Source organism: Glycine max, chromosome 16 (genome assembly GCF_000004515.6).
Source record: "Glycine max cultivar Williams 82 chromosome 16, Glycine_max_v4.0, whole genome shotgun sequence".
Taxonomy (NCBI): Eukaryota; Viridiplantae; Streptophyta; class Magnoliopsida; order Fabales; family Fabaceae; genus Glycine; species Glycine max.
This window is the reverse complement of record NC_038252.2, coordinates 37,901,478-37,915,679: the sequence shown is the minus strand read 5'-3', so window position 1 is coordinate 37,915,679 and position 14,202 is coordinate 37,901,478. Positions and strand designations below refer to the sequence as shown.

The 14,202-nt window shown below is 31.3% G+C and overlaps 1 protein-coding gene and 1 pseudogene across 1 annotated transcript; both read left to right on the top strand.

The window, feature by feature from the left end:
* The first annotated feature begins 1,338 nt into the window (after window positions 1-1,338).
* Window positions 1,339-4,658, top strand: LOC100787830 (methylecgonone reductase-like; annotated as a pseudogene).
* A 5,553-nt stretch (window positions 4,659-10,211) lies between these two features.
* On the top strand, window positions 10,212-12,655 carry CHR2 (chalcone reductase CHR2). Its single transcript, NM_001367003.1, has 4 exons — window positions 10,212-10,633; window positions 10,973-11,219; window positions 11,319-11,498; window positions 12,080-12,655. Exons 1-4 carry the CDS (start codon window positions 10,317-10,319, stop codon window positions 12,302-12,304), a joined length of 969 nt encoding a protein of 322 aa, NP_001353932.1. The 5' UTR covers window positions 10,212-10,316; the 3' UTR covers window positions 12,305-12,655.
* Window positions 12,656-14,202: the final 1,547 nt, after the last annotated feature.

The window sequence follows — 14,202 nt, the reverse complement described above, 5'->3', positions numbered from 1 at the left end:
GCTATATTTGTTTTGAAAAGTTATAAAAAAATGATCGAAAAATAATGAAACTTATAAGCAAGAACTCTAACTATTGCGTAATGTAATTTGGTTTTCTTAATTTATACTTTCAGACTTTTTTTGGCTAATTGTGCTGCGCTGTTTAATATTTTATTGGATTCCTATTTATAAATATATCATGAAATTGAAATACTAATATTTTCATTCTTTTTTGTTTTGGAAAAAAAAAAAACTATACTTCTAAGTTCCAATAATCTCTTGCGATGCACGACAGAATAATCAATTGCAACAAGAATCCAACGTAATTTAGTTTTCATATGCAAAAAAACTAAAACTGACATAAACAATCTTTAGTTAAATATGGGATCATAACATAATTCACCAAAATATTCTTTTAATGGATTATACATTTATTAATGAAGTTTAAATTATATATAATTTTAATAACCGTTTTTGTAATGAGATAAATGGTGGGTGTATTTTAGGAATTAAATTCTAACGATATATATTATATATCAGTAAAAAAAATTCCTTTAAATATGGTGGGTGTCTTTTAGGAATAAAATTTTACCAAAAACAATTAGGAAGGTGCACCGGGAAAAAAGAGAGGGTGAAAAAACATTATCCTTACAATTACATTCACCACTTGTGAACATTTGAACCATCTTATTGTGCCTCCTTTTGGGGGAACCACACTTGAACAGTTTCATTCACATTTACTCGACTGCAAATAAATAATTATTTGTTATGGAAATTTTCTTAAAAATTTAAAAAGTATGCACACTATATCGAACTTTCTACTAGTACTAGGTCGGCGCTAGTAATTCTAAATCACCTTTTAATATTGTTATAAATTATAGGTCATAAAGATAGTGTAATTTCTATGTAAGTGTTGAAAGTTTTACCAACATCTAATAAGAAATTGAGTACGTACTAAATAATATATATCCTGATAACGTAAAGAGTTTTTATATTATTTTAATTTTCATATTCTCATCTAATTATAAATCGCAATCAATGATAAGTTTTTTTAATTAATGTTTTATAAAAAAAACTACACTGATATTAATTACGTACAAATTAAACTCAATGCTTAACCGTTCGAGTATTATTGCCAAAGTGATGATGGATGATATGAGTGCCTATACTAAAAGAGGAGGGTTTGTATTATACTTTCTAGCACACTACATGAAATACATTTTTTTATTGGTCAAAATTACATAAACAAGAAAAAGATCAAATAAGACGTGAGACACATAAAATATGTTCAAAAGAGTATCTTAAAAATATATTATTAATAGAATGAGAGAAGTTGTGATTTAAAAATAAGGATGAAATTGTATTTTGGCATCACTTTTTCAGTAGCAAATTCCGGTTGGTGGAAGATTACAATCTCTGGCCATAATCTCTCTCTTTACTTTTCCGGAAATCCAAAGGAAAGGTGTCCAACTTAACTTAGCGGCCTCCTAAGTCCTACCTTTGTTCATACCGTTTACCACGACACTCAGAGAGTCTTCAATTCCATTCGGTACATAGCTTGTTCAAACAAAGCATTTTACTTCTTTGTTCATGTTTTTGTTGCTTTTCAAACTTATGTAACTCAGTAACTCCATGTTGATTTATTCCTAAGCCCGTCTTTAGATAACTGGAAGAATATAAGATGTATGAGAATGAAATACAATAGTATTATGCTTTATTATTTTGATTAACAAAATCAAAATGGATCAGAAGTTTCATGCAATTATATTCCATTCCACTCTATTTCCTCTCTTTTCATTAATCCAATCGTAGCCTAAGCCAAGGCTTGTCTCGTTTTACTAACTCTTGTTTCAGTGTCACCCTAAGGTAGAGTACAAGGTTTATTAAAATAAGTTTTGTCGCAGTACTTAATATTATGGGAAACTGCGGACAAGTGTGGTTAATGCAGATGCAATTGCAGTTGTGGTAACCCCAAAATCCTTGATTTTGCAGCGGAAATCATGGTCTAGGATTGCTTTAAAGAACCTCGACAAGTTGTAAAAATCTTATAAGAAAGTTGCATGCCACTTTTTATGAATTTTTGTTTAACTTTTAGTGAGAAATTTTAATTCTTTAGAGTTAAGCTGAAGCAAAGATGCTATTCAAACATCTTCCTTAAGTACTTTAGATTTTAAAATGAAATCAAATAAGTTATGTGGAATTTGTTTCAAACACCCCTTGAATTATGAGGTTGTGTGATTCATGTTGTCGACTTCACCTAGTAGGATAAGGTTGTTGTTGTTGTTGTTGTTTCATGGTGGCATGCCGGATCAGTGGAGACAATAGAAACATATTGATGGTAGGAAAGGCTGTCCCAGAAGTGGTGTTAAACTCTGGCCACAGCATGCCTATGCTTGGCTTTGGCACTGCAGGTGTACCCCTCCCACCACTTGATGAACTCGTCCCTGTGTTTGTTGTTGCCATCGAAGCTGGCTACCGCCATTTCGACACTGCAACTCTGTATGGTTCTGAGGAGGCCCTTGGTCTAGCTCTAGCACAAGCACAGCGCCAAGGTCTTATTAAGAATCGTGGTGAGATTTTTGTCACAACCAAGCTATGGTGTTCTGATTCCCATCCTGACCTTGTCCTCCTAGCACTCAAGAAATCACTGCAGTAATTATATCTTTCAATTTTCTGTTTTACATCAAAATTTGTATTTTTTTTACTTTATCGCTATGAATTTAATTAGAATGGACTGATAATGTAATTTTCTTTCCATTTTCACATAATCATGAACTGTGGCATGTGATAAAATAGTTGACTTTTGTAATAACTATATCATTAAATTTTCTGTTTTACATCAAAATTTACATTTATTTTACTACATTGTGATGAATTTAATAAGAATGCATTGATAGTGCAATTTTTTTTACATTTTCACATAATCATGGATTGTGGTATGTGGTAACATAGTTGACTTTTGTAATAATTAATTTAAGAGTCATATTTAAGGTGATTTCTAATTGATTGACATTGAAGAAGTCTTCATATTGACATTGTATCAAAATTAAACTCTATGGCTATTGGTGTTTCATTTGTCTGAATGTAATTCTAGTTTGGTTCTGAACCTTTTTATAGGAGGTTGGGACTTGATTATGTGGATCTTTACCTAATCCATTATCCAGTGAGGTTGAGACAAGGAATAGGAGGAAGTATTTCCAAGGGAGATGTGCTTCCTTTTGACATAAAAGGGACATGGGAAGCCATGGAAGAGTGTTCTAAATTAGGCTTAACCAAGTCTATTGGTGTGAGCAATTTTGGAGCAAAAAGCTTTCAGAACTTCTGCAGAATGCAACTATTACCCCTGCTCTTAATTAGGTATAGATCTTCTTGGTTATGTTTGAGTGAGCATTATCAATTAGCAATAACGTTAATAAAATTTTATATGCTTTCTTATTTTTGCTTCAATGATGGAGAAATTGGAGGTTTGAACTTAGTATTTTGTTGAGAGTGGCCTTTAATCTTCAATTTGACGTTTATTAAATGAATGATCAATGATCTATATGAAAATGTTCTAATTTGTCCTGAGACAGTGGTGTGTCAGATATGGTAGAATTTTTTGACAATAGCATGTATGGCTTCACTAAAATTCAAGCATTTTTCTCTGCTGCTCTATGTATTTTGTTAAATGTGGTTGTCTTTAGTCTTTAATGGGACATTGTATTAAATGAATGATCTATATTTGGATTCGAGAAAATGTTCTAATTTCCTCTTAGAAAGTGAGCTATCAGATATGGTAGAATATAAAAGGAGTATAATATGTATGTTTTAACTTAAGCTTGTAGAGTAGTGTTATAGTCACATCTATCCTTTTTTCTAATGTATACAAATTCGCTGCTTTTTTCTTTAATGCTCCATTATCTCTGAATCCTTGTAAGGATGACAACAATACTTGTTTACATGTGCATGTATGAAATTACAAATTCTTGGTCTTAATACAAAATTCCTTAGGGAATATATATGCTGTAGATATTTGTCATTCTCATTCATCCAAGAACTTGTTATTGCTTACAGATTGAAATGAACGTAGCATGGCAACAGGGAAATCTGAGAAAATTCTGCCAAGAGAAAGGAATTCATGTGAGTGCATGGTCCCCTTTGGGAGCTAATGGTGCTTCATGGGGTTCTCTTGCTGTGATAGATAGTCCAGTCCTAAAAGACATTGCAATTGCAACAGGCAAGAGTGTGGCACAGGTGAATTTCCTCTTTGGGATTTCTTTGCTCTTGGTTTCCTTCCTAACCAAATAATATAGGCACTATAATTAAAGGATAACATTCTAGGTCCTTGTGAAATTTATGCTTCTATTTTTTGTGTTGTAGATTGCATTGAGATGGATATTTGAACAAGGGGTCACTCCAGTTGTGAAGAGTTTCAACAAAGTAAGAATGAATGAAAATCTTCAAATATTTGATTGGAATCTGAGTTAGGCTGATTTGGAGAAGATCAAGCAAATTCCACAATTTAGGGCCGTCTTAGCAAGAGAATTTATAACTGAAGATGGACCCTACAAATCCTTGGAAGATCTTTGGGATGGGGAGGTGTGATTTCCGAGGATATATGATTTGTCTAAATGCCAAAAACCGATTAAAATAACAGAAATCTAAGGTGTGCTGTGCTAGCTTGCAATTTGAATATTACCTTGTCTCAACACAGGTTGTGATTCATATATATATATATATATATATATATATATATATATATATATATATATATATATATATATATATATATATATATATATATATATATATATATATATATATATATATATATATATATATATATGGACTTGAACCTAAGCATTCTGTAATTGGAAAAATGTTTTCTCAAAATTCATGTTAGATTCAAAGTATCTTTTAAAAATTATATATAAAAATTTTATACTCATCTAAAATTATTTAATATCTCATTTTTATTGGTCAAACTTGATGTAATATATATTTTAAAAATAAATTAAAATATAAACATTTTGATTATTTAAAAAATAAAATAAGAATTCGAGGTGATAAAAAGTTATAATTTGATGTTTGGATTGACAAAATTCACTTGTATAAAATTATTGATGAAAGAGTTTCACATATAATTTAATTTTTTATAAATAATTTAACAATAGGAAGCCAATGATTATTATTCAAAATCCCACATCGACTAATGATTAATTATTGCATGACTAATATAATGTATATAAGTTGGGATAGGAAAAACAACTTTCACTCCAAGATCTAGATTTTGGGGTTGCTTGTTAGATCCAAATTATTGTTGAATTCATCAAGCACTTGTTATTGGATTACACTTGTACTATAAATTTTAGGGTGAATATATTCATTTTTTGAGTACAAAGGAAATATGTTACTGATTTTACATTCACAACTAGTAATATCACTAAAATAATAATGCATATAAGTAATGAACAATTCTCTTCTCTTGATCTAATTTGGGATTTAGTAAAATTATACCCAAATTCTAAGAATTATTAAGATAAAATTTAAATTTTGATTGAAAGTTTCTTTATTTGTTTTATGCAAGTTTCATCCATTCTAAAAGTCTAATTATTTGAATTTTACATTTTCATAGGAAGTTGGGTCAAGAGCATGTGGATCTTTACCCAATACATTTTCCAGCGAGGTTGACACAAGGAGTTAAAAGGGATCAAGTACAACAAAGGCATTGTTCCTTTGGACATGAAAGGGACATGAGAAGGGTATTTTAATCCTTCATCTCCCATAAATATTTGAAAATATTTAAATATTCTAACATCTCCCTTAGACTATTTATAGTCTTAACACCAATTATGACACCTCCCTCACAAGCATACTCGTATTGCGATGACTCCTCCTTCACCAACAATGACAACAACCTTCTACTTCATATCACACCACCTCCTTCACCCTCCTGTGACGACAACAACCTTGTCCTCCACGGCACCAACCCCTGCATCCTCCTCATGACGTCACACCACCACCTTCCCCCTTCTTCCTTTGCACATCGGGTTTTTGGTGTGAAGAGGGACATTTGTTGTGGAACAACAATTCTAGAATGGCTTCTTGAATGACCATTCTAAAATAACCATTCTGGAAGTGAATTTTTTGCTTACTTGAAAAGGTCATTTCATAATAGTTATTGGAGTACTTATTTCTATTATGGAATAGCTACTCTTGGGATCGGATCCTTCCTAAATTCATTTCCCCTCCGAAATCGATGATCCTTGGCTACTTGATTAGGCATTTTCATCTCTCAAACTAGAAATAAAAATTACCTTTTAGAATAACTATTTTGTAATAGTTTTATATCATCCTATTTCAGAATGACCATTTTTTAAGATGAATTACTTTTTGGAATGATCATTCCAAAATATAAATAAGTACTCCAAAATTATTCCAGAATGATAATTTTGGAAGGTAAAAATTATCTTCTAGAATAAGGTTATTAGTGAAAGGATTATTTTTGTCCACACACAATAGGAGGTGAAGACTCAAATGCCTATGAGAGGACATGCAACAATGCTCTAGGTTGGACTTGGTCAAGTCCATTGGTGTTAGTAATTTAGGGTGAAAAAGCTTTCCAAACTTCTATAAAATGCAATTATTTATCATGCTAAAGTGTATGTTTGATTCCATATCTTTTTCTCTGTCCTTTAATTCAATTTTTTTTCAATTTTATTTTATTATTTTCTCTTTCCCAAAACCAAACTCTGTGAATAATTAACATTAGCACGACATATGTGATTATGTGTTGTCTCATTTTCTTGGTCGGTAACAAATGTGTAGTCTTTGTAATTTGTAAATGCCCTTTTGAGAATGAGGCAACTGGGCTTAGGGAAAGGTTCATTTGTTATTGGATACCTAGAAAAGCCCCATTGTGTGTATGTGTTTGTTTTTGGTCTACAAATTTACCAATTTTGTTTCATCCCATCCTTTTATTTTTCAGACAATGCACAAGGTTTTGAATTATTGTCATGATTATGTTTTGAGTACTAAAATTAAACTACAAGCAAATGCAACTGATGGTTTCCCCTTTGTTACATATATATAACTTGATATTATTTATTTAACTGTATTCTATTTCATCAACAGTTAAGGAAAAATACCAACAAAATTACATTTAAAGAAACTAGTGTGAGTATGAAATTCAGCTTTTAAATATTGTGTTATTCCGTAAAATGCGTCGTTTGCAGGTGGAAATGAACGCAGCATAATGGCCATAGGAAAATCTGATGAGAAAATTATGCAAAGAGAAAGGAATTCACGTGAGTGCATGGGGCCCTCTGTGTGAGGGTTCCCTTGCAATCAGAACGGCCAAGAGTGACGATCATACAACAAAGAAAATTACAAGCACTAAAAGCCAAGAAAATCTGTACTTATATATTCAGAAGGATGAAAAAAAATGTTTAGACTGATATAAAATATAGCCGTATTTTTTTCTTTATTTTTGAATAAAAAAACACTGAAATTAGTACTATAGTTGTTAGTAAAAATAAAATCAAAAGTATTTTCCAAAACCTGATAAATTTTTACTATATATCTCTCAATTCAAGCCTTGTGCTAACTATTTATTTTTTTTGAAGTATTTATCTCATGCTTTTCAGTTTAATTGCACTGTTGCTCGAGGCAGGAAGTAATAGATTCAGATTTTTTTTAGTAGGAGCAAAATAATAGTATATTATATTTTTATAGACAAAAAATATTATAAATTTTTACAAATACACAATCTCATAATAAAAAAGTATCAAAATATCCAAGTTTCTATAAATTTAAAAAGATAAAATGGATAAAATTAATATCAATTTTTTTCTTTTATCTTAAATAATTTTTACATTCTTTTTCTTAAAAAAGTATTTTATTGGAGCAATCTTAATTTTCTATGGGCAAAAACAATAATTATTTAGTACATTCAAGTAAGAAAATTTACTTGGTGGGGAAAATTGCCCCCATAATCTCCAATGTGCATCCACCCCACGCTTTGAGCGGCTTAGTATATGTTTGGATAGCCTTCAAAATAATAGTAGATCATCAGATAAGTCAATTTTGATTTTGACTAAATTTTATTTATTTGGATTGTTTTTAAGATCATATTAAAATCAATTATGATAAAAAAATTATGATAAAATTAAAGTAAGTAAAAATAACTTTTATTTCTACCGAAATCAATTTCATTCAAAATTAATTTTTATAGTAAAGAGCTTCAACAGTGGGAGAATTTGGACCTCACAAAACTCCACAAGATCTTTGGGATTGAGTGGACATGAATTTCAGGAATACTGTTTCTGCTTCCTCATCCACAAATTAAAGGGGAAAACTATGTGTATCAGCTCTTTTAAGATGTTTACTTTTAGAAAACAGGGTTTCAAATAAGAGTTTAATTTCGATATATTTCCACTGTAAATTTGTTTATATTATCAATCAATTAAAATATACAGTATGTAACTATGATTTGTAGTGTAATTATTATAAAAATTAATTTATTATACATGTTAATTTTTTTATTAGATAAGTAGATAACGACGTAAAAACTTTTTATTTTATCAATACGTAACGCTATTTAGAAATTCAAGAGCATAAATTGTAACAAGTCCGTTCTTTTTATCTATTTATATGTTATAAATAGTTTTTTTTTCAAAAGTAGGAATTTTTTAACTAAAAGAGATATCCATATTTAATATTAAAAAAAATCAATGAAATTGCTTTTCAAGAAAAAAATACCGTGCTAAAAAAAATTATGCGGCCTAACTTTCTTGCCGATAAGATCCTTAAATTTATGAAATAAAATGAAAATCTTCTTTTTAAGTTTATTTGGTCTTTAAATCTTATTTATATATGGAAAAAACAGACACTCCATCAATTATGTTACGATTAATTTATAATCTATAACTATAAAAGAAATAGGATATTTATACATGATTTTTTCATGTTTTTTTAAAATAATAAATGATAGAAGTCGATGAGTAATTTATGAAGATAATTATAATAAAAAAAATAGTTTATGAGTATAATTATAGAGATAAAATAAATATAAAAATATGTTCAATAAAATATTTTACTTCTTTTATAGATTATAGATGATAGATTAACCCTAACATAATGGACACATTTCTCAACCGTTGCCACTTGCCATCGTTTTCATTCTTCTGTCTACGTGGCACATTTCCTTATTGTTGTTTGCATATGCCTCTCGATCTTTCTGGCTCTCGTCTCAAACAAAAGTGTGTGAAGATTGGTTGATATTGAAAAACCATAAGATATCTTTATATGCCACTAGCTAGCACCATTTATCGTTCACAAAACTAAGTCGTGGCAGAACAAGAGTGGTTTCATAATTTTGAAGTACACAATAATTATGGTCTCTTATCGATAGTGACTTCCTATATCAAAAAAGAAAAAATCAATAGTGACATTCGACTCACATGCAACATTGCCTAAAATGTGGGCCTAGATTACCAAATCAAATACTCCCAAGGAGTTGACACGTTACATAATATCCCAATGAGTGAGCAAATCGTAGCCACACCCTCTTTACATTATCATCTTCCCTTGCATTATTAGAAAGAAACACTTATAGGCTGATACCTCAACATTCTCACACTGTTACCACCTATCCAGCACTCTTCTGTTATGTTTGGTTTGGGGTTGGTTCCGCGCTGGGAACCTAAATTCACATACGCTTTTTAACTCGATTTAGTGTGTATTTTGGTTACAGTTCAAAAAGTTAAGTTTGCTTGAACTCAACTTAGTAAACTTAAGTTTTGTTCAAAGTAGATTTAATGTACAGTTTGGAACTTTTTATGTTCAACGGAAAAGCAAGAGATCAGGAGTAACTTTGAACTCAATCTCACCTTAGATGAAAGTCACATTCAACTCAAATGTAACAACGATTTGCCGAGCATGCAGTTACAACTTTTTGAGGGTGAACATCAATTTAGATGGCCAAACGTGAAACCAAACACCCCTTAGTTTTCATTCAAACATTTTTTTTTTATGTGTTTTAGTCTTTAAATTTTAGATGGCAGAGGTTAAAATAGATTAAAAAGCGCATGTGTAAGGAATAAAATGAGTATTATTTAGATGTAAAGATTAAAATATAAGGATTTTATAAGTATCAAATTAGTAATTAAAAAAAGTTTTAATTTAATCTTTTTAAATAATGTTTTTTTTTCTCTCTCCGTATATCATGAACACAATAATAGACAACCCCTTTTAAATTAAATCAACTTTAGGACAAAACTTGACCCTTAAAAAGAGATAGTAACTCCAACTCCAAGTCACATTGGTGACAAAGTTAGAAACAAGGAGAAAGAAAGAAGATGGCAGGAAAGAAAATCCCAGATGTGTTGCTGAATTCAGGACACAAAATGCCAGTTATAGGCATGGGAACTTCAGTGGAGAATCGTCCATCAAATGAGACCCTTGCTTCTATCTATGTTGAAGCCATTGAGGTGGGTTACCGTCATTTTGACACTGCTGCAGTGTATGGAACAGAGGAAGCCATAGGCCTAGCCGTGGCCAAAGCCATAGACAAAGGCCTTATAAAGAGTAGAGATGAAGTTTTCATCACTTCAAAGCCTTGGAACACAGATGCACACCGTGACCTTATTGTCCCAGCTCTTAAGACCACATTAAAGTACATATAATATAATCTCCTTTCTCACTTTGTCCCTAATGATCTTAATAGTGTGTTTGTGTTTACTTTTTTATTTTTAGGACAAAACTTAGATGCAGTTTCATATGTGCTTTTAGTACTGTTCTTTAATTAGAATAGGAGTTTCACCTCTGTAATACGCGTTAGCATTTGATGGAAACCTCTATTACACGGATTACCTGAGTGAAACTCCAATTTTGATTGGAGAACAGCACCAAAAGCACTAATAGAACTACATCTAAGTTTTGTCCTTGCTTTTTTTATTTTTCTACAACTATTAATGTTGCTTGAGTGCTTTATGTGCTACACAATGTGGTTTAGGAAGCTGGGGACGGAGTATGTGGATCTTTATCTGATTCATTGGCCAGTGAGGCTGAGACATGATCTTGAAAATCCTACTGTTTTTACCAAGGAAGATGTGCTGCCCTTTGATATAGAAGGGACATGGAAAGCTATGGAAGAGTGTTACAAGTTGGGAATAGCAAAGTCCATTGGCATATGCAATTATGGTATCAAAAAACTCACTAAACTCTTGGAAATAGCCACCATTCCTCCTGCAGTCAATCAGGTACCATAATTTGACTACTCAAGATATATATTTGGTTTATCAAGATGGTCTTGGACTTCTTAGTACTCATGTTATGATGTTGAATTATGGTTTTTTCAGGTGGAAATGAACCCATCTTGGCAGCAAGGGAAACTCAGGGAGTTCTGCAAGCAGAAAGGAATTCATGTTAGTGCTTGGTCAGCTCTTGGTGCTTATAAGATATTTTGGGGCTCTGGAGCTGTCATGGAGAATCCAATCCTCCAAGACATAGCAAAGGCAAAAGGGAAGACCATAGCTCAGGTAAATTTTCAGAAAAAAATGGAACAGCTTGTTCATCAACTGTGACTTAAATTCACATATTCTTAGAAAAAAGAAATGAGAAGAAAGAGAAGCCACTGCTTATGACTTAAAAGTTAAAGGCAATCAAACACTTACAACAGAAAAGAGAAGAGGAGTGCTACCAGTACACTCTTTACTTTTGATTAAAATTTATTGAAAACTACAAATCATTAGTTAGACTCATTAAGTAATTAGTAGGACTAACAAAATTATATAATTTCCAATAAATTTTAGTCCATAGTAGAGAGAGAATGTGTTCAAAAAGAATATGTCAAGAGAGTATGATGCTAGCAGTTTTGAGAAAATAGTAATCCTTTTCGCTTGTACACACTTCACAAGAGCATTTTTGTTAATAGTAACATTATCATCAACTGTAAAGTGGTCAAATTGGTCAGTATCAGAACCACCCTTGAAGTAAGCAAGAGGCGGACAAAATGGTTCTTGTTTTCTTGTTTTGCTCAACCTTTAAAACATTTCTACCAACTGCCAGCAGCCAACAGAAAGTGTTGCTTTATTGATTCATGATGACACTGTCATTTCAGGTTGCACTTAGATGGGTGTACCAACAAGGGTCAAGTGCCATGGCTAAAAGCACCAACAGCGAGAGGATGAAGCAGAACCTGGACATATTTGATTTTGTGCTGAGTGAAGAGGATTTAGAGAGGATCAGTCAGGTTCCACAACGCAGGCAATACACAGGGGACATATGGCTATCTGAAAATGGGTCTTGCAAGACCTTGGAAGAACTTTGGGATGGAGACGTTTAAGTATTTCTTCAAGGATAAAACTATGTTTTGGGATATAAACTATGAAAATAAGCAAGATTTGAATTCCATGTTATTAAGATGTCTTGTATTATTATTATCATTATGGTTGGCTATAACTTCATATAAGGACCTGGCTGCCCTTAGTATTTATTTCACAAGTGCCCTTGATTGAGACCTTGAGTAGAATAAGAGTGTGGCATGTTTATCATTGGAGTGAGGTTGTGGTGCCTCTTCCATTCAAAGGAAATATAAAAAATATATATTTGTCATCAATGCATACCATCACCACCAACCATACTGCACTAACATTCTATGCAAATGTTTATGGATTTTGCTTAGTTACTTGCGGCATCTTATTTCTTTGGCAAGAGTATCAAATTGTACAAATAGTTAAATGAAAAGTTTTGATATCATTTTCCTAGAGACTTGCATAATATTAACAATTTTCACGTAAATATTAACTTAGGCTAATGAATATCGCAAAAAAGCGATAAAAACACGAACTTTAGTTGATTTTGGGTAAGTTAAAAACAGAACAAGTGTGGTAACAAAGTTAAAGAAACTGTTTTTGTGATTTTTGAATAAAAATAAAGCTTGAACAAATCAGTTCTTCAAATAATAAAGATATTGTCAAGGGTAGGCTTCATCAAACTTCACTCTCTTCTCGCTTGAACGCACAATACATATATCCGATGTGAACCAATGCTAAAATCGGTCAATACATATTTTTTTAGTCATAATCCCTTAGGTGAAAAGAGTCTTAATTTTGTTATTAAGTCCTGATTTCTCAGGAACATACTAAAGGAACTAGCTATAAGTTTAGTGACTCAAGATAACTAATGAGTTGAGCTTCATTCCTAGAAACAAAATTCATTGGATATTTTGCTTCAGTTCAAGACTACGAAAGTATTTTCCAACAACAATCAAGCCCCAAAACATGTCATGAGTGATCAAGCCAAAACAAGCATTAAGCAAAGAAGCAAGCTACTAACATCAATACACTAAATATATATATATATATATATATATATATATATATATATATATATATATATATATATATATATATATATCAATTTGATTACACCCAACTCCAACAATGGAGGAATTTAGCTACTGATGACCATGAGTAGCATCAAAACACATGGAGGGAAGAACAAGATGAAGAATAGAGCCCCAAAGGAAGCTTTTTTCTTGCAATGGGTCAGCAAAAACGTCCAAAATGAAGTATATATCTCCCCATAAATGACCGTCAACCCTATTTATATAAGAACCAAAAGTTCTATTTTAAGTGACTTTTAACTGAGTTTAAAATTCTAAATAAGCTAAAATAAAAAAAAAAAAAACCAGAAACTAGCTAAGCTCCAAAATTTAGCTGAAGCTCGAAGAAGTCATTTTTCTTGCTGCCAAATTGAGCTCCAGCTCCACTTTTAAGCTTAACTACATCAAACTTTGCTTTTTGTTATAAAAAAATAGCTCTAAAGTTTTTCCACTTTTACAAAAAGTAGACAAAAAATATTAGATGCAACCCAAGAAACTAAGTCTATAATAAAAATTTAATATTTACCAAGCTAAGATAAAAATGAGTAAAACAACACTCTAAAATTAGGTAAAATTAGATTAATTACCTTATGAAACATGTGAAATTTAAGTAATCTAGACAATTATCACGGCATTTTGGAAGAAAAAAATTAATGCACAATATTTCTACAAACACTGTCCTAGTGAATATGCCGTGAATATATTTTATAAATACGTAGATATACATTGCTGAAAACTTGGAATTTGCCGTGAATATATTTTATAAATCAACCGATTTTTTTAAAAACTTGGTCAAACAAAAAAAAAAGTTTGGACCTATGACGAACCAACCAAATAAATAAAGGAAAAAAAAAAAG

Coding starts and splice junctions, on each gene's coding strand:
- CHR2 (NM_001367003.1), top strand. CDS start 10,317: ATGGCAGGAAAGAAAATCCCAGATGTGTTGCTGAATTCAGGACACAAA. Junction 10,634..10,972: donor GCTCTTAAGACCACATTAAA/GTACATATAATA, acceptor AATGTGGTTTAG/GAAGCTGGGGACGGAGTATG. Junction 11,499..12,079: donor AAGGGAAGACCATAGCTCAG/GTAAATTTTCAG, acceptor CTGTCATTTCAG/GTTGCACTTAGATGGGTGTA.